The sequence below is a fragment of the Berghia stephanieae genome, chromosome 4 (assembly GCF_034508935.2).
Source record: "Berghia stephanieae isolate SIO BIC M18660-M18661 chromosome 4, UCSD_Bste_1.3, whole genome shotgun sequence".
NCBI lineage: Eukaryota > Metazoa > Mollusca > Gastropoda > Nudibranchia > Aeolidiidae > Berghia > Berghia stephanieae.
This window is the reverse complement of record NC_088363.1, coordinates 30,728,031-30,749,763: the sequence shown is the minus strand read 5'-3', so window position 1 is coordinate 30,749,763 and position 21,733 is coordinate 30,728,031. Positions and strand designations below refer to the sequence as shown.

Below are 21,733 nucleotides of genomic sequence, written 5' to 3'. Positions count from 1 at the left end.
CACAACTTGCCAGGTATTCATTCTTATCTTTCCTTACTATGTGTCCGAAAAAGGATAGTTGTCGATCCACTATTAAGGGCATTAGTTTCCTTTGTTGGTATGTTTGTTTTAGCACTTCTTCGTTCGTTTTGTGTGCAGTATACGATATTCTCTGCATCCTTCTCAAGCACCACATTTCAAAAGCTTCAATGTTCTTTTGTGTTTCTGCATTTGTAGTCCAGCTTTCGCATCCGTATAACAAGATTGGCCACACGTAGCACTTCAAGACTCGGAATCTAATCCCGAACGACATCTGTTTGTTTTTCAAAATGTTTCCCAGGTCCATGAAGGCCTGTTTGGCTTGAGTTATTCTTGCTCGTATGTCTCGGTTACATCTTCCATCTGTTGTCACTATTGAACCTAGGTATTTAAAACTTTCTACGTTGGTAAGTTGCTCGCCGTGAATCGTTATATTGCAGGTGTTGTTGTTTTCGGGGGTTTTCTGTATTACCATGCATTCCGTTTTGGTGATATTCACTTCCATTCCCTTGGCTTCACTATCTACTACCACTTTGTCAACAATCTTTTGAAGTTGGATTTCTGATGTTGCAATGAGTACCGTATCGTCTGCGTATCTTATATTATTTATGTTGTGACCTCCTACTTTTATTCCCTCCATATTTTTTATGCCCCTCATGATTGTTTCTTGGTATCTATATATATCTCCTCCCTATTCTTTTTCACTCCCCTCCCCCTCCCTCCTCTCTCTCTCTCTCTCTATCTATCTCTCTCTCTCTCACACACACACACACACACACACACACACACACACATACATACTTAAAACGCTCACACTCACATCAAATACCCCTCTCTCACCTTTTTTGCCTATCCATTTCATTACCCCTTACTCAATATCCCCTATTCATAGTCCATTTCTTTTTCTTCTGTATAGGATCAATATTATCATTATTTGCATAAAAGCGACAGATGTTTGAAGAAGAATTGATCCACTCGATATCACATTTATTTTACATGTTGGTATACATAGCGAGGTTGATAAGATTTCTGACTGATCAAACACTTTTAACAGATAGACAAGAGCTCGGTGAACATGAAATTATATTTGATCTGGATACAATAAAACCTTATCATAATGAGTGGTTATACAATTTATAATAATTAGCATGATGTGTGCATGATGTTAGTATGATATAATATATATAATTGTGCATCTGTTAAACACAGGCAAGCTTTTACCAAACTAACAACAATGTAACAAGTTTTTTTTTTTCTATTCACTTATCTGTAGTAATGCGAGGGGGGGGGGGGGGGGGTTGTGGAAGGGGAGGGAAAAAAAGTTATTAGATATATAAAGGAAAAAAGTGGGGGGTAGATATATAGAGAAAAAAGTGGTGGGCTTACTTTAATGAAAAGAAAATTGGGGAAAGGAAAGAAGAATAAAGAGAGACAAAAATATATAGAGATAGAAAGAGAAAGAGAATGAGGGCAAATACAGAGCAAAGAAAAAAAAAAAAGAGATAGAGAGAGAGAGAGAGAGAGAGAGAGAGAGAGAGAGAGAGAGAGAGAGAGAGAGAGAGAGAGAGAGAAAGAGAGAGTGAGAGAGAGAGAGAGAGAGAGAGAGAGAGAGAGAGAGAGAGAGAGAGAGAGAGATGGGGGGAACAAAATAAACAGCATAGCATAAAATCACCTCTGGCATCTTGATGACAGAACGCGACGTCGACGGTGGAGGCTTGACATTCTCCCGTAGTTGTAACATGATGAAGAGACCCTCCAGCATCAATAGGGACACCATTCCCATCACAAAGAACAGGATGGCAACAACGACACGATCATTGAACATCCCAACACAGAACTCTAGGAAACAGCCAAGGCCTGGAAACAGCCAGGAGGAAGAGTCCCCCAGGCTCACATCTTCACTGGCGTATGAAAACATGATTCAGAGCAATGGAATGGAAGAAACTTGGGGCTATTTCATAACTGTTTCATCAACCATCATTCACACTCCTTATCCATGCTCCGATTCCTTTAGAAAACGCGGTCAAAATGCGAATGACCCATCACGAGATATCATTATTACTTTTTAGTATCATGAGTAAAGAAATCTGTAGATTCAACACACATAACCGAGGAGAAACATGGTGCAGCATATTACTATTACACCCAATCATATTCGTCCATATTACTATGTCACAATATCAACTTATTTGACTTGAAACGCTTCATTGTAAATATAAACAAAAATCAACACATCATTTCAAAACTAACTTGGCAAGCTCAGCTCACAGCAGATTATTAATACTTCCAAGGTGGCGACAAATGCCATTGAACCAAACCGAACGGTATAATCAGGGATTAAAAATCTGACACAGCTGTTGTCACGAACTGGCAAAGACAAAATGATTTTTTCCCTCCTTCTTTTTAAAATAGGATTATTACAAGGGAGACAGCCAATCTTCCATTCAATCAATCTAATAAGAATACTATTACACACACATACACATACAATATTAGTACACAAACACACACAGATCCGTTTTAGTCTGTGTATCTGTGTGTATGTGTGTGTGTGTTAATAAATGCACTGATGGTGGAAAATGGAAACAGCTGGCAGGTCAACAATTGATTTAATGACCATTCCATGATGTGATGTGTATCTAGGCATATTGAAAAATCACTATATATTATATATATATATATATATATATATATATATATATATATATATATATATATATATATATATATATATATATATATATATATATATATATATATATATATATATATATATATATATATATAATATATATATATATATAATATATATATATGTATATATATGAGCCAAGCAAAATGTGCCAATTTTTTGTCTCAAAATAAAAGTGAGATAATTGTCCATTCATGTTTCTATATGTGTAGCAAAAACCCTGTACTTCATGAATCAAAGGCCCTTTAGATAACTTTAAGGTCTAACGCAGCATAATAACGTCAACAATACCTATAGGTTGCTAGTGTCACCTGTGACCGATGACACCAAAATGAGACAAAAAACTCAATAACCAAATGATTTTTGTTGAGTATCAAACTTTATTTAGTAAGTTATAGACAAAAAGAAACAATCAACAACAATCATAGTACAACAGTGTTACTAACTATTGGAGAAAATGTTGCTTTTTGGTGTCATCGGCCACAAGCAACATAGATTGCAAACATATTATTTCATAAAAAATGTATGTACATTAACAACAACAACAATATTGCATATGTTTATTACCAGCAAGGTTCAGAAACTTTTGGAATAAAATGTTGGGAAATAATGTGACCAAAGCATATCTTATTTAGCGACATTGTGTCACTTGTGACATTAGACCGATGACACCATTACTTATGTCACAAGCAATACCAAATTGCAATTTCGACAATATATCATTAATTTCAGTCAAACCAGTGTAATAATCACAGTTAAATATGGAATTTAATAATATTCAGAAACCAAAGACTTCAAAAATAGAAATTTACATGGAAATTAGAGCATCTGAATGTGACTTGTGACATAAACCGGTGACACCATTACTTATGTCACAAGCAACACCAAATCACACTTTTGTCCATAATATATCATTATTTTCAGTCAAAAAAGCACAATAACCTACTCTAAAATGAAATTCAATAATATTTTAAGAAACTAAATACATTCAAATTGGAAATATACTTAGAAATTAGTAATACCATTGTTGCTATTACTTTGGTCAAAATCGGCACTAGAACGCAATTTTGCCTCAATAAATCAAGAATAGCAACTGAACACATGTAATATAGCCTGTTAAAATGTAATCAATGACATTTCAAGCTTTGAAGAACATGAAAACAGAAATACATTAGAAACTTCAAACTTAAGTGTCACCTGTGACATTTTAACCTATGACACCAATGGTCACAAAAAGTACCAGAAGTCACACAAACACTAGATAAATATCAGCCATGGTAATGAATTCATGTAACCATACGGTAACATCCGCCCTACTGCTCAAATCTGCTAGTTTATAGTAATTTAGTGTGTTAATAGTAAATCAAATCAAATTTTCAACTGAAGAAGAAATTTCTAAAATAATTTTTTCATCTTCCTCGAAGTCATGTGATTTAGATCCTTTACCAACTAATATTTTGAAATTATGTCTTCCTGAATTGTTACCTTGCATAACTTATATTATAAATCAGTCACTTATCTCAGGACAAGTCCCAGATATCTATAAACATGCAATTGTAAAGCCTCTCATAAAAAAGCAAAATCTCAATGTAAATGACCTTAGTAACTACCGTCCCGTCTCAAATCTGCCATTTCTTTCTAAAATCCTTGAAAAAGTTGTACTCAGACGTCTTTCACAACATCTCCATGAAAACAATCTATGGGAAAAATTTCAGTCAGCTTATCGTTCTTACCACAGCACAGAAACTGCTCTGTGCTGTGTTGCGAGTGATTTGCTTGATGTTTTAGATAAAGGTTCTGTTTCTCTTCTGACATTGTTAGATCTTTCGGCGGCGTTTGATACTATTGATCACGGTATTCTCATTAAACGACTTAATATAACCTTTGGCTTGTCTGGGACTGTCTTGCAGTGGTTTGAATCTTATTTAGATGGCAGAAAGCAACAGGTTATGATTTTAGATAAACTTTCTCGTCAACATACATTGTCTTTTGGTGTTCCTCAAGGCTCTGTTTTGGGTCCAATTCTTTTTGTTTTGTATACTTCTCCATTATCTAATGTCATCACTGGTCATGGGCTGCGCTATCATCTCTATGCAGATGATACGCAACTTTATGCTACTGATAAAACTAAAAATCTCGAAAATATTGTGAAACGTGTGGAAGAATGTGTGACGGATGTGAAAGAGTGGATGGATGCAAACAAGTTGAAAATGAATGAGTCAAAAACAGAAGTGATGATTGTGGGAAATAGAGGGCAGTTGAAGGTGAATGATGGTCTTGAGGTGTTGATTGGGGGTGAAAAGATCAAAGTTTCAAAGACTGTGAAAAATTTGGGTGTCTATTTTGATTCAGAAATGAAAATGTCAGCTCACATTTCTGCTCTCTGTAAATCTTTATACTTTCAATTGAAGAAAATCAGTTCGATCCGTCAGTATATTGCAATTGGAACATGTAAAACATTGGTTGTTTCTCCTCATTTTTTCGAAACTAGACTATTGTAACTCGCTGCTTGTCAACTTGCCTCAGGCTTCTATTAAACAATTGCAACTACTGCAAAACAGTGCTGCAAGATTAGTTTTTGGCAAAAAAAAAAAATTTGATCATGCAACCCCTTTGTTGGCCTCTCTCCACTGGTTGCCCATTGAAAAGCGCACATATTACAAAGCAGCGTGTCTTGTTTATAAGTGTTTGGCTGGTATAGCACCGGCATATCTCACAGATCACGTGGTCATGTGTAAATTTGAAAATTACACTTTAAGATCATGTAATGACCAAACGAAAATTTCGGAAAAAAGATCAAGAACAAAATTTGGTGATAGATCGTTTGCTTGTTTCGGCCCCAAGATTTGGAATGAACTACCACGTGGTCTGAGGGAGTGCAAGTCTTTACCTACTTTTAAAAAGAATCTCAAGACACATTTTTACTGTATTTGTTTTTCTTGACTCTATATGAATCCTTGATTTGGCTATGAATTGTTATTGTTGTTATTATTTTATTTTTTTATTTTTTCACTTAAAATTGATATTTATATTGTAAAGTGCCCAGAGCTTGTGTTTTACACGAGAATGAGCGCTATATAAATGTGTATTATTATTATTATTATTATTTCTTGACAACCCTTCTTTTATCTGGATTCGTCAAAAGCTTGAGTTTTGTCTTTTTCTTGATTGATACAACCCTGAAACATAAAAAGTTAGAATTACAAGGAAATAATTAATTGTGTCAAAATCACAGTCTTATGTGAGATGTCATAATATCATATTTGTAAGTAGAATAACAGCTGAAAACATACTTTTTTGGTGGCACTTTGTAATATCCAATATCAAGTGTTGCTTGTGACAATGTAAAATAGCGATGACACCAAAGTTCAACTTACCTTTTCTGCCTGGAGCCACGCTGGAAAGGCAAATGAAAGTGCTGCACTTCACAGACTGGTATGAAGGGTGGATCAAAATTGCGAATCGCCATTTAACGAAACAAACTTCCACGTGTTCACGCATGCCGTGTTGCTTGTGACAAATGACACCAAAACCAATAAACCTCGATATCGGTAAAACGGTATACATTTACTCCAAGATTTGAGTTCAGATAGTAAATATATGCTTTTTTCTCATAGTAAAACATTTTATAAACATTAAACATGCGCTTTAAAGTTTCGTGTCGAGTCTTAGTATTGTGCTGTGTTTGATGACACCAAAGGTCACAAGCAACACCAACTTTTTAAGAAGTCTATATGAAAAGTAATCAGATATGTAATATACTGCAATTGCGTTTAAAAGTAAATTTTGACTTTATACTATTAGTCAAATTTCAATCACGTGAGCTAAAACATCACATTTAATTTCTACATGATTTCTAAAAAGGTGATGCGTTGACCTCGTTTTAAGCACATGCCAAACAGCATTCAAATTTCACTTTCAAGTTGTTTATTTCATATTCTATTGAACAGAGTATGTTGAGTTATCTCATTTTATCTCTTCTTCATATTATCAATTGATTACAAGCATTAACCCCATGAAAACAGTCCATAATTAAGTAAAAATCAAATTTTCTCAACACTGGTATCAGACGGGCACCTTTTGACCTTGGCTCATATATATATATATATATATATATATATATATATATATATATATATATATATATATATATATATATATATATATATATATATATATTATCACAAAATTATTAATGAGATACAATACAACAACAGGGTGGATCGTTTGACACAGTGGTGGATGTAGGGATGAGGGTTGACTGACATCTCCATTAGCATTTGATGTGTTGTTGCATATTACGTATCCCTACTCCTCAATAACTTTGGTGAAATTTGAGATAATGATGGCTGATGAATTCCAAAACCATCATTTCACATTAGATTTAGATTTGCAGGACCAAAGTTCAGCAGTCTGAAAGGACATAAACCAAAAAAGAAAATGTTAACATTAGATAAATTATGATCCTCAGTTATTCCAACAGAATATCACTATCATCATCAGTTTTATCATTATCATCATCATTAACATATATCAATGTAATTATCATTATCATCATTATCATTATTATCTTCATTATTATTATTATTATTATTATTATTATTAGTATTATTATTATTATTATTATTATTATTATTATTATTATTATTATTATTATTATTATTATTATCATTATTATTATTATTATTATTATTATTATTATTATTATTATTATTATTATTATTATTATTATTATTATTATTATCAATCTTATTTTGAATTATTATTATTGTCACGAGGGGAATTTTGACATGGTATATAACTTTACCGTCCATTATGCTGACAGCAGCCATGTGTTAATTGGGCCCATGCAATTATCTCACTATATGACACTTCGCACACCTTAAATACCACATTACAATCATCATCATCATCATCATCATCATCATCATCATCATCATCATCATCACCATCCTCATCATCATAACTTTTATTATTACCATCATAACCTTTCATTATCTTTATTATAGATATCATAAATTAAATATCATAATCCCTACAAATTTGAAAAAAAAACCCATCTCATTAACAGTATTTTTACTTTGATCAAAATTGATATGTAAAAGGGACATGAATGCAATGCTATATTTATATTTTGTTGCTGATTTGCAATCTTGCATTTCGCTATGCTTTAAAATTAAAAAAAAAAAACAAAACAAAATTAAAAAAACAAAAAAACAAGTACAACAAAAACAAAACAAACCAAAACCAAAAATGAAAAAAAAAAAATCAAAAAAAAATCAAAACACAACAAAAGCAATGACCCCTCCCCCCCCCCCCCCCCCCCCCCCCCCCCCCCCCGTCCTCTCCTAAATTTTCATATTGCGTAATATCCAAGTACAGTGTTCAAACAAGGTTGTATCCTCTCATCCATAAGAATCATCACGTTAAACAAAGATCCAGTGCTCATTGATGGAAATCCTCTAGAAAATATTCAGGAATTCACGCACTTGGGCAGTAAACTGACAACACATTGTGACTGCAATGCAGAGATCAAAACCAGAATCAGCAAGGCAAATCAGACATTCGCTTCCCTCAAAGCGTAGCCATCGTAAAGTTATAGCCTGACACTGACCAAAAAATCACGTCAAAATGCCAGTCTTTTGCCACAGAAGAAAACAAATCGTGAAATAACTTATTTCCATGAGCTCTACTAACGACAACTCGCTAGACGCTACACAAACCTGAAAAATGATGTCAAACTGCCAGTCCTAGAGGGTTCTAGTGTCAGGCTATATGTTAACGATGGCTACGGAGCAAGCCACCGATGTGCCTATTTTGATATTACACCTAAAAGTCCCATCCAGGCACAAGCAATGAATCCTACTATAAAGGATCCTCACTCAAATGTTTACAATCTACAATATATTCAAAACTAATGACAATAAAAGTGCACAACAAAGAAATGATTTACATTTTTAAAATGTATAGATTAAAAAAAAAAAAGGTACTATACATTTTATTGTCTTCCTCCCAGCTAAGGATCCCCACCAATGCCAGTAAAACAATAAAACGAGCAATCTCAATTTAGAAACAAAGACAAAGAGCAACATGGAAAGGAAAAACAGAAGTGGTAAGATATATGGGAGATAGGAGACACAGCAAATGACCTCTCTACCCAGCATGGGAGATCAAAGACCACACACAGTTGTTAACTGACAATCATCAACTAAAATTTTGTAAACATTGATTATTCCTTGGATTAAAATTAAAATGACATAGAATAAAATAAAATGAAAACTGTCAAAAAAAAAAAGAATAAAAAAAAGAAGGTATTGTGGCTTCAAGTACAGTCTTTAGGGATTAACATTATGAATTTCACACAAATGCAGTTTTCAAGGGAGATAAACAGATATATCACGGTTTTTCAATATTAAAATCAATGATTATATCCCTTGTCAGAAGAAAGAAAAGGTGGCAACTGGCAACTCTACCTCCATTTGTGACCCACTGCATCAAAATTATATTACGTCAGGGTGTGTCAAATGCTTATGTATGGCTCAGTGGCTCAGCAGTACGGTGTCTCTTCATGTCACAAAAGTAAAGCAATGATAAGCTTGGTCAGTGGCTGAATGGGTGACTTTTTTTTTTTATTAATGGCGCATGTATTTCTAGTTTTTCTCAGCTGTCCCTCTATCAAAAGTTGTAAAAATTTGTGTCAACCTCTGAATCAATTTGTCTTTACTGAATATATATTTTGGACCGTATTGATGACATATAAAAAAAGTTTACTTCTTTAAGACCAATAAAAAAACCGCTGTCATAAAAGTTGAGATTTTACACAGTAAAACATGCAAACAAGTTACACACCAGAAAGTAAGAGATGAATTCATCGTTTTTCCAAAAAATCTTGTGCTGACACGGTAGTTTCAGCTAGTGATTATGAATTCACGTTATACTTGTATCCGAATAAAAACAATTCGCTTTATTAACTGTTATAAAGTTACAACTTATGTAGTTTGCATCCAATTTCTGATTTATAACATGATCTACATCATGTTGCAATTACTGAAGATTGATATGAAATCTCTTGCTTTAAATCATTTGAAATATGATTATATACTCAAAATTGTTAATTTTACAATGATTGCTGTTTATATAACTTTGAAAAATTGTACTATCAGGAACATTTCACAAAGCATTTAAAGGTTTTTAAAAGCCTATAAGCTCTTAAACGATATGATATGAAACGGAATTCCTATCGGTTCCATTCTCGTAAAGCTGCAAAAAAGAATTCTACTTGTGTGTATCTTTTGATAAGCCATTAAAAAGAACGGCTATGGAATTAAAATTTCACAATCAACCCTGAGATTAGCAGGTTACCTTACAGAATGTGATGATTAATGTGTCCAGTATTTCTTTGCTGTTATTGTTGTTGTTGCTTTTGAACACATGTACATATTTGTGGAAACACTGTATCAAAAATTGATGAATTTCTACTTTAGACCAATCTACATTAAATTTATGTAATCTTCTTTGACTATTTCACAAAAATTTGAAATCAAAATAATGTTGGAAGCGCATAATGTTCACGTTCATATGTATTCATCAGTAATGCGTATTGATAGCTATAGAATGTAGACATGTCTGATAGTTAAGGATTGCCATTCGTTCCTCCGTATTCAGATACTGTATGTACATCATATAAGTTTCAATTTACCAAACATTCCGTTTTAACAAATTCCTCCAAAGTGGATAAGCGGAAAAGTCCAAATTTTGATACTGTAAATCATCAATGAGTTCTGATCCTTACCAGTGACCGATTTTAATATAGCTGTTATAAGCGAAAGCATTTCTTATTGTTTTATAATTCATGAAAAAAAAAATATTTTAATTAAGACAAATTCCGAGGTCCATACAAATTTTTGGAGGTGGACTTTAAAAAAAAAAAAACATGTCATCCACTATATTGACTGCCCTGTCATAAACAAAAAAAATAAATAAATAAAACAAACAAAATATAAACAACAACATATATATAGCATGAATTTTGTCGGTTTCTGTCAATATATCTTATCACTAATTTCCAAGGATTGCAAAAATCAAACCTTTTTTTTAAAAGTATAAGACGTTTGCCATCCTTCTTTTATTTAGTTTTTGTTCTTGTTTGGTTTTGTTTTTGTTTTTCGTTTGTTTTGTTTTTCGGTTCTTTTCTCATTTTATTATATTATTGGACTTAACACAGTTATCTGTAGATAGAGGGGAAATAGAATGGTTTTAGTTAAACATTTAATCTATGTGATTTCAACCGCAGCTTTATCTCTAGATAATTTTTAATAATACATTTATTTAATCTGGATATTCATTTCATTATAATGATACACAATGATAAAGAGGTACATGAACTTGATTACACTGCCTTACAATATCTCCTTCATTAAGACTTAGATTTAGACGTGATAATTATGCTAAAATAAACTTATTCCAATTCCACCTAATGATATATTGTCTCTTTTTGTTTTATTTTGTTTTTCTTTTTTGGGTTGGGGGGAGATGTTGTATTTTCTTGTATAATTTCAATTTTTTAAATTTTTTGTTTTGTTTTGTTCTGAAAATGACAAATTTAACATTGAAAAAAAAATTGCAATAAATATATTATTAATTTACTTATCTATTCATTCAGAAGATTTTTCTGTTTAGTTAAATTTTATAGTAAACATTTTAAAAGTCAATGTCAAGAGCACAACGTCTAGAATGTGTATAACCATAACATATGCTTTGCAAATTGAAGTTTCACCCTGCAACTGAATCAAACTCAAGGGCATGTTCAAAATTTATTTAGCCAAAATCAATTTCAGGTCCAGACAAAAAAAATTCTGAGCTCCTGTTTCCCCAGCAGTGATTGGGCAGCTGGATCTTTTAAATTTGGCAGAATTTACTTTGCTGTTGACTAATCTTCCATCCAAAGGGCTGCAACCAATTATTCTGTCTAACGCTACAGAAACAGGGATTAACTCCAGCTTCATAGGCTCTATGGATCTAAAAAAAATGCAAATTACTTTCTGCCAGATATCTAACAAACCCAGATACCTAATCACAGATGGGTGGACAATGGGATCAAAACAAAAAATCTCCACTGCGACCGAGATAAATACTGCTCCCTTTGCTTTCATGAGACAAGTACTCTTCATGCTGAGCGATTAGGAACCCCATAGAGTATATATTAACCGATCAAGATATCACATTGTAACCCTAAAAAAAAAAAAAGAGCCCATGCCGGCTTCTAATTTACTGGTGTGAAAATATCCTTAGCGGTGTATAACAAGTCATTTCCCACACCTTATAACTTCAGCCTTGTTATATCATCAGACAGTATATCGCAATTGATTTTTTTTCCCTAAGCAAAGCAAACTAAATTAGTGTTTCAACAGCTGAGTTTGGTCATCACTTGCGGGTTTATACCAACTGCCATTTGTTTAAACTGTGGACTAGATATTGGCTGAACAAATATAATCGGGAATTGTTATTTACTGTTTTGATTTAAGTCAAATTTATGTCAAAATATTATCTTTTAAAACTACTAGTAGCATATGGATGGTTTGAGAACAAGAGGGCAATCCCATACATTTTCAAACTCATAAGTTTACTTTCGCTTTATACAATAGCTAAGCCAAAAATGAATGACCTTTAATAAAAGGGGTCTGACATTAAAAAAAAAAAAACGGTGTCCAATTATCATTGCCAAAAATATTTGGATAACGCAGAATAGCTGAATTGTCATTAAAACCTACCCAACATGAGTTCATTACAAGGAACAACCAAGACCTTTATGTGACATCAATATATACACAGGATTACAATTCCATTTGCACTCATTTATCACCCATCCAGTACATAGACAAGCCAAGATACTAACTTCATAGGGGATAGCAGTACCAATATTTTCCAACCGACAAAAAGAGAGCTCAACATCAAACCACTAACAGGTAAGTAATAGTAATAGACAATTATATTTTCCACTTTCAGTACTGACATTTAAACAATCATGTTTAACCTTTTGCATCACACACACCAGCCACATCATTATAAGGATGAAATGGCATCACGTTAGAGTAGTGCAATTAAAAAAAAAGGATGTGGTAATGTCACAAGGTGTGTCGTTGCTGTGTTGTAGCGATAATATTCTCAACTCATAATATGACTTAAATTAGGGCTGCTAATTTCAGCCTGCCACTAGACACATTGACAGAAAGCATTTTGAACATTGATTCCTCTATCAACCCATCAGTGATTGGGCAGCTGGGTCTGCCATATTAGGTATGGTAGAAAGTACTTTTGCATCCTATATATATATATAATCTGTCCATATATATATATCTTCTTCTTCTTCTTCTTCTTCTTCGTCTTGTGGAAACCTCCAATATTGTCGAGGATCACTCCACAGTTTGTAGTGTTTTACATTTTAAACTTGCTAAAACTCTGCACATAATACTAAAACCACATAGATTAAAAAGTCACCTTGTGAACTCCAGCAATCGCGTGAAGGCATGTTGGCAACCTTTTTCAGCCACTTCAGCTGGGAGGCTATTCCATAGTCGGGCAGTGGAAGGGAAAAACGAATACATGTGGGCGTCTGTTTTTGATGTTGGGATGGTTACTCTTGCTGTGTGTCCCCTCGTATTTCTTGTGCCGATATCTTTGATGTCGTTTGGAAGTTTAAGGCACGAATTTTTGTAGTAGATCTTGTGGAACAATTTAAGTTTATCTATCTTTCTTCTCTTTTCCAGAGGTTCAAGGCCAATCCGTTGTGATATTTCAGACGCACTTGAGAAAGGATTGCATGTGTTTGTGATGCGTCTTGCTGTTTTTCTTTGGATGTTTTCTAAGGTGTCGATGTTTTTCTTTGTATATGGGTCCCAAATTGAGCTGCCATACTCCAAAATTGGTCTAACAATAGTTTTAAAAGCAAGGGTTTGAGTTGTGATTGGGATCTTTTTAAATTGCGGGTGATGTAAGCCCTTGTTTGATTTGCCTTTGAAGCCAGGTGACATATGTGGTCATTCCATTTGAGGTTTTTAGCAAACTCAATGCCAAGGTATTTTGCTGTCTTTACATGTTCCAGGTTTTGACCATGAAGTTGGTATTCAAATGTTATAGGTGCTTTCTTATTGTGATGGTTAGAACATTGCACTTTGATACGTTAAATTCCATTTGATTTATTGTTTCCCATTCTTGTAATTTAGCTAGATCGTCATTTAGTGTTTTGCAGTCGTCTGTTGTTTTTATCTGATTATATAATGCTGTGTCGTCAGCAAAGAGGCGCACTTTTGACCTTATACCTCGTGGAAGATCGTTTATGTACACTAAAAATAGGACGGGCCCAAGGACTGAGCCCTGAGGTACGCCCGATGTCACCATCCCGATAGTGGAAGTCTCGCCGTCGACAAGAACTTGTTGGGTGCGATTGTCCAGAAAAGTTGCAATCCATTGTAAGGTTTTGTTCCTGATACCAACGTCATACAATTTCTGGATTAACCGATGGTGAGGGACCTTGTCGAAGGCCTTGGCAAAGTCCAGTAGTACTAGATCAATTTGACCACCTTTATCAATAGCAGCTGACAGATCATGTGTTAATGATAGAAGTTGAGTTGATAATATATATATATATATATATATTTTATATATATATATATATATATATATATATTATATATATTTACTGTCAGTTCTTTATGAGAGTATTCCTTCAGAGCAATAAGGCCCATGAAGCCAGAGTTTATCCTGCTTTACTGACAACTCTTTAGATAGGACACTAGTCCAATGCAAAGTACTTTTGACCAGATCTAACAGGATAAGCTACCCAATAACTGCTGGGGGGGGGGGGGAAGACAGTGGGAACAGAAAAAATCATAACTTCACCCGGAATTGATCGTGGTCCCTTTGGGTGTGAAGCAAGTGTTCTACTAATTGAGCTATCAGGACCCCTTAATAATATAGAAACTGAGATAAACTCCGCTCTATAGTTCCTTGTGGCTCTGAAGTAATCTATTCGGATTTAAAATGTATAGAGTCGTTTTGTCCCCCTACAGTCTGCTAAGAGCCTTGTCACACCTTAAGAGCACAAGGGAAATAATCTGTCCAAAACAAGCACCATAAATACTACTGTTTTCAAAGAGCAATGTCGCAAAATCTTAAGACATGGTGATAGGTTTGGGGGTGTCAACTGAATTCTTCCTGGCAAAAAATATTATCTATGTTTTAGTGGTGTTAGATATATGTGATATATTTTTCCCCTACTGACCACATTCTTCTCCATCGTTCCCCTACCGACCAAAGACTGATCCCTTACCGACCACCTGATTTTACCAGTAATGAAACATTATTTTGATGCACTACGATTTGATATAAAGCTCAAATGAATAACTGAAAGACTGTACTGTAAATATCATTACAAATATATAGTAAATAAGACTATCATTTATTCATTAAATAAAAACAAAAACAAATCAGCTTAAAATTCTCACTCGAGGTGCTTTACAATGTCTACTTGACAAGGAAACATTAAGATAGTAGCAATGGTGAGGACAAGATATGACATGCAGATTCTTTTTTTTAAAGCAAACATCAAATTGAAACAACTACTCATTGAGCCCTTCCTTGTTAAGGACTTCAATGATATCATGCTGGCTGCTCGGGCAGTTTTAAAAAAATGTAACCAGTGCTTGCACCGCCCGCAACTGATCCGGAAATTGTATCCTCTACTGCTGAAGAAATCTGATGAACATGATGAATCATCGTTCAGAACGACCTATCTGATTCCCTGACTTGGTCTCGCCGAGGATGATTTCTGTCTTTCTCTTTTTGCCCTTACCCCTCCCTTTGTGCTTCAGTGACAATCTCTCTGCTTTATTTTTTTCCTCTCCTGACGTTTCCTTTCCTGCTCAGACTTCTTTGTGGCATCTTTTTTGGCCTTCCTATTAGCAGCTACTGTTAAAGGACAAACTGCATAGTAACTATTTACACATCTAGGTCTAGGAAAGGAAAAAAAAACCCCCATAAAACAGTGTTAGCACTCATTTTTAAGACCCATTGACGGTGTTTGGTTGGTAAGCGAAGGGGCATGCGAAAATGTCCTTTCCCTCACCGACAAAACCTGTTTTCAGGGCACAATGGAAAATCAACACCGATTTGACACTAGAAATGCCTAAATATAGATCCCAGGAGGCAGTTTTAAGCCACTCAATGTATCTCTACAGTTAGAAGAGTTACATTCGGCTTATTTGTAAATCAGGGAAACCCGTAAGACAAGAAAAATCTTTATCTTACCTGAACAAAAGTTGTCAATGTGAGTGAGTTTTTGATACAAATTGCAATTTTGACAGTTTGCAGTGGTGGAAGCAATCTTTGTAGATGATGCAATCGGGTTATTACAACTAAAGTCATTCAATTAAAGGTGTAACAAAACAAAAAACCCTGTGTGTTGATTATTTAGTTGGTCGGGGAAATGGTCGGAAAGGGAAGGAATGACTATATTTTTTTTTGTTTTTAAAAACGACATGAAAATGTTACACTAAAGATAAAATTTTTGTTGCGATGGGTGTGAGGAAATTAGTTAATGTTAACTTACTATGTCTAAGTAAGTATTACATGCAGTAATAAATAGCGCATCCCCTTTGGAATGCCAATCATAATAAATTGACACATAATTTCTTTTCGTCGTCTATTCATAGTGAGGGAAATGGGAAATAAATCCTCCCTCCCCCTCCCAAATGATTTTAAAAAAAATTAACACTTACTTTTGTACACACAGCCTATTATTTTATGAAGCAAAATCAACACAGATATTTTAAAGAATAAACAACCCCCCCCCCCCCCCCCCCCAAAAAAAAAAAAAAAAAAAAAAAAAAAAACCAAAAAAACCCAAAACAAAACAAAAAAAACAACAAAAAACAAAAAACAAAGAAACAAAAACAAAACAAACAAGAAAATAAAAAACAAACCCTGTTATAAATATAATGCAATATCCATAAAACATGCTCAAAATGCTTTACAAGGGATCAAGAAAACAGCAACCTTTTAACATGAAGGAGTAGGACAAGACATGATGCCAATTAGGTGATATTTATAGGCGAGAATGACTGGTTACAAAATAAAAGGGAGAAAACTCACCTGACAAGTAAAGAAACTGTAATCCCTGATGCCAATAATATTAATAGAAGTTACAGAAATCTGACTCTCTTTTCTTGTCTTGTCTATTCTTATCAATGAATTAAAATTTGGCCGGCTCTATTTCTCCGAATGCTCATGAAAATAAACTTGAACTCTATTTCTCCGAATCGTCTGCTCGTCTCCAGTAGCTGATGGATTACAGATGCGAGGTCGATGCAAAAGTAAATGCTCAAGCAGAGTGGACAGGGAATTCTCACGAATCATCAAGCTAGTGTTTTTTTAGGCATATTGTTGACAAAGACAGATTTTATCAAAAAGTTGTGCTATCACGAATACTCCATGGCACGTTCACTTTTGCACTTCGCGCTGAACATCCAAGAGAGAACAGAAGTAAACCTAAATAACAAAGCCAAAGTCTCAAGATGGGAGCAGAGGTTGAAAGACAGGATAGCACAAACTCAAGATAGAAGTCGAACAGAATGTTGGGAATAAAAGACAGAGCACCCAAGGACAGGCAAAGGAAACCCGAAAAAATGCATACACATTCACCATTTACACAGGCACTCTCACAAATAACCAAAAAAAAAATATTGAGAATGGATACTGTTGGGAGAAATAGAGATCAAGTTTATTTTCCTGAGCATTCGGAGAAATAGTCACTTCATTAAAATTTTCCAAGCTCTTATATCAAGTTTTGATATCCCATCAACGACTATAACATAACAACTCTTGTTGCTGTTGTTATTGTTCTTATTTTTGTACATCTTTCATTCCCAATTCAGTATTTTTATATTCTAATTTTAATACATAACCCTGTGCAAACCTACAACTTAATGTATTTTGAGATTAGAAGAAAACCAAGAAATGCTGATTCTCATAAATATTGTTTGCCTAAAAGAAAAGACACCCTGTCTTCATTTTTGCAAGATTATTTATACTGCTGAAAAAACACAGGCTTCTTTACGAAACAGCCAAAACAGCTTGATTATAGATATATATTTTTGGCCTCAGAATGTACTCAGAATTCAGATCATGTCAGCACTTCCATAGTCTATGGCTGTCGTTATTCTCAGACATGTCCGCCAATAAAGAAAACTGATTATTGGCATTCACCTGTCTGGTAATAATAAAAAACCTGGACTTTTGATTATTGGCAGACCCTTTCCGACAATAACCAAAAGCCTGGCCTTTTCGTTATTGGCAGACACATTAATCAAGTTGGCAGAAATATTTTATGCAAAATGCCAAACTAGGCGTGAAAAATAACAAATATTCTGAGAAAATGTCAGTGGTTATTTGTGTCACAAGAAATCATTTAATATCAAGTGATATTTAACACAAGATGAAAATAAATAGTGCTCAAATGCCAAATAAAGCTTTTTCTAAAAAGCAAATGGATCAATGAAATATAATTTTTTGACATTTTGCAATTCGCCATCTTTTTTCAACCAGCAAGAAATTTGTTAATCATCAAATCGGTTCATAGTCCACCAACCATTAAAATTTCCACTTCCTACCTACCTGTTAACTTTATTGATTTTCTTTTGTTTCTATAATTTGTTCACTCTGACCACAATTTGAGGATATTGATGATGGCCTGGAATTTGTTTATTTCACGGACAAATCCTTAAGCCTAGGTGTTATTCACTCCAAAACAGATCACACCTGTTTTTTTCCTGCCTTCTTCTTACAAAATAATAAAATTTATTATCACACTTCAACAAAACTAGATCCAACAACATATTATTCGAATGAGAGATGAAAATAACTATCAACTATCAGAACAAGGAAGCAAAGATGGAAGAAAATTATCTAGCTAATATATGAATTCTAAGATACACCAAGATCGGTGTGGATAGACAGCTCATTGGGTTAGACTACCTTTCATTTTGTTCCTTTTAGCAGCACAGGTTTGAATCCAATCGCTCCTTATTATGAGCGAGTCTATTTTTTTCTCCTATTTGTTTGGCTTTGTTCCGTTTCTGAGCATGAACTTCTTAAATTTAAAAAAAAAATTTTTAAAAATAAAAAATGATTGTGTTTATTTTTCTATATCTGACCCTTTGGTCACTCTATGAATATTTTTGTTTGTTTGCTTTTTATTTTAAATTATTTTTTATTTTTAGAATATACTTTTTGAGAACAGAGTGGGGACGAATATATGACAATTTAATAGAGAGGAACCAAAAGTGAAAGAGAGAGAGAGAGAGAGAGAGAGAGAGAGAGAGAGAGAGAGAGAGAGAGAGAGAGAGAGAGAGAGAGAGAGAGAGATATATAAAGGAAAAAAAAGGACGGGGGGGGGGGGGGGGGGGGGGGGGGGATATGGGACATATATCATTTGCAATGCACTGTAGAAAGGAGATGGAAAAAAAAAGTGGTGGAACCAGGATTCGAACACAGAGCGTCTTCTAAGGCAGATGACTTAACCATTCGGCCTGACACCCACATGAATGTCGACGCATATTGTGTATATATAGTCCTACTATCCATCAACTGATTTATTGTTAGTTAATTTTATGTTTATTGATATTTTATTAACTTTACTTTCTATGTGCATTTCGAAACTTTCCATATTCTGGAATCTGGATAAATGTTTAAAAGAGCGGACTTTCAAAAAAGTGTCTGTGTATAGCCGTCCATCGTTATTGGCAGACAGTGTCTGCCAATAATCAATTTTCTTATTCCCAGACATGTCTGAGAATAATAACAGAGATATCTAGTGATAGCTATCTAGACGTCTGTCTATAGTCATAGTGATGAGTGATATAGATCTATCGTAGAAAGTAAGTCTATTATTATAGGGATTAGATCTTGAGAGCATAATTTAGATTAGGGCGTAAATATTATGATCTTTGGAACAATCTTCTTTGACAGACACTACAATCCAAAACCCTTGCATATCTACTTTTACCGTTTTCCTTAGTCTTATTTAACGCTGTGATTATCCCCAGACACCTGTCTGGGGATAATGAAAATTCGTTATCCCCAGACACCTGTCTGGGGATAACCAAATTTTGTTATCCCTAGACACAAATTTGAAACTCTACTCTTTTAAACTATCCACATTCCAGAATATGGAATGTTTCCGAATCACATAGAAATAAGAAAAGTTAATAAAATATCTATAAAAACATAAAATTAACCAACATTAAATCCGTTGTTACTAAATATACACAATATGCGTCGACTTCGAGTGGGTGTCATGGCCGAATGGTTTAGTCGTCTGCCCTGGAAGTTTGACCAGAATCGAAATTGTTGGTTCGAATCCTGGTTCCGCCACTTTTTAAAAAAAAAAATTCCGTCTTCTTCTTTTTTTTTTTTGTGCGAGTCTATTCTTTTCTCCTTTTTGTTTGACCTTTTGTTCCGTTTCTGAGCATGAATTTCTTAAAATTGTTTTTATTTTTAAAAGAAATTATTGTTTGTTTTTTTCTCCTCTATCTGACCATTTGGTCGCTCTCTGAATATTTCTGTTTGTTTGCTTTTTAAATATTTATTCTTTTTAGACACTTTTTGAGATCGGAGTGGGGACGAATATGACAATTTGCTAGAAACTAGAAAGGAACTAAGAGAGAGAGAGAGAGAGAGAGAGAGAGAGAGGAGAGAGAGAGAGAGAGAGAGAGAGAGAGAGAGAGAGAGAGAGAGAGAGAGAGAGAGAGAGAGTTAAAAAAAAAAAAGAGGTGGGGGGGGGGGATGGATGGGACATTTATCCCTTGCACCGTTCTGTAAATTAAAAAGAAGACGGAATGTAAAAATAAAAATAAAATAAAAAAGTGGTGGAACCAGGATTTGAACCCACAACGTCGATTCTGGTAAAACTTCCAGGGCAGATGACTGAACCATTCGGCCATGACACCCACTTCGAAGTCGACGCATATTGTGTATATGTAGTAAGAACTGATTGAATGTTGGTTAATTTTATGTTTTTATAGATATTTTAATTTTATTAACTTTCCTTTTTCTATGTGCAAATTTGGAAACATTCCATATTCTGGAATGTGGATAATTGTTTAAAAGAGCGGAGTTTCAAATATCTGTCTGGGAATAACGAAATTTGGTTACAGCGTTAAATAAGACTAAGGAAGACGGTAAAAGTAGATATGCAAGGGTTTGGATTGTCTATCTAGGGTGTCTGTCAAAGAAGATGGTTCCAAAGATCATAATATTTACGCCCTAATCTAAATTATGCTCTCAACATCTAATCCCTATAATAATAGACTTACTTTCTACGATAGATCTATATCTACAGGTTTCTGGGGATAACGAATTTTCATTATCCTTAGACAGGTGTCTGGGGATAATGACAGCCCTTATTTAATCTGCCTACTCTAAACTCTAACAACCAGCTTATTGAATTGTCATCGACCCTATTTTGCCATTAAAAACTGATTTGTAGGACAATTAAAGCTATGCTAGCTACTGATTAGATTGGGAAAATGTACCTATCCACACTTATGTCGATTCATTCAATAAGGAATTTGTGACTAACCACTGAAACAGCTTTTAATCGCGAAACCGTCGGCAACTGATAAAAAATGTTCCATGATTTATTATTGTTTTGCTTGATAGTTCGAGACGAGTTATCTACCTTGGTGAAATCAAAGCAGGGTGGGAGAAAAGTTGAAAATGTCGTGGTGGGGGTTACAGATGAGTGAGTCTGGTGGGAGTTGCCGTCAAAAACAGTTTGCACCTATTCCATTTATTAGAAGAACACTTTGTTTATTTTGTCGCCAAAATTTATGGAAGACAGCAACATAATATGTGTTCCATCCTGAACTTATAGGTAGTTTTGTGATTTGGTGCTTTGTTACCTGTCGCAATTATTTGCCAATCGCGAATTCCTGAATACCGTCTCCCATCTCCAGCATATACAAGACG

At 34.3% G+C, this 21,733-nt stretch overlaps 1 protein-coding gene across 4 annotated transcripts in view; it reads right to left on the bottom strand.

The window, feature by feature from the left end:
• LOC144970410 (PDZ domain-containing protein 8-like) overlaps positions 1-21,444 on the bottom strand; it is a 52,836-nt gene extending 31,392 nt beyond the window's left edge. The window contains exons 1-3 of one of the 4 annotated variants that reach the window (XM_078910009.1): positions 21,345-21,444; positions 6,920-7,123; positions 1,691-2,220 (exon numbers count right to left, since the gene is read on the bottom strand). In XM_078910009.1, coding sequence (XP_078766135.1) covers positions 1,691-1,936 — 246 coding nt within the window. In that variant the 5' untranslated portion in view covers positions 1,937-2,220; positions 6,920-7,123; positions 21,345-21,444. Of the gene's footprint in view, positions 1-1,690; positions 2,658-6,919; positions 7,124-16,858; positions 16,927-21,344 lie in introns of those variants that run through there. The other 3 variants (XM_078910008.1, XM_078910006.1, XM_078910007.1) reach the window with 3 other exon arrangements.
• Between the last annotated feature and the right edge of the window lie 289 nt (positions 21,445-21,733).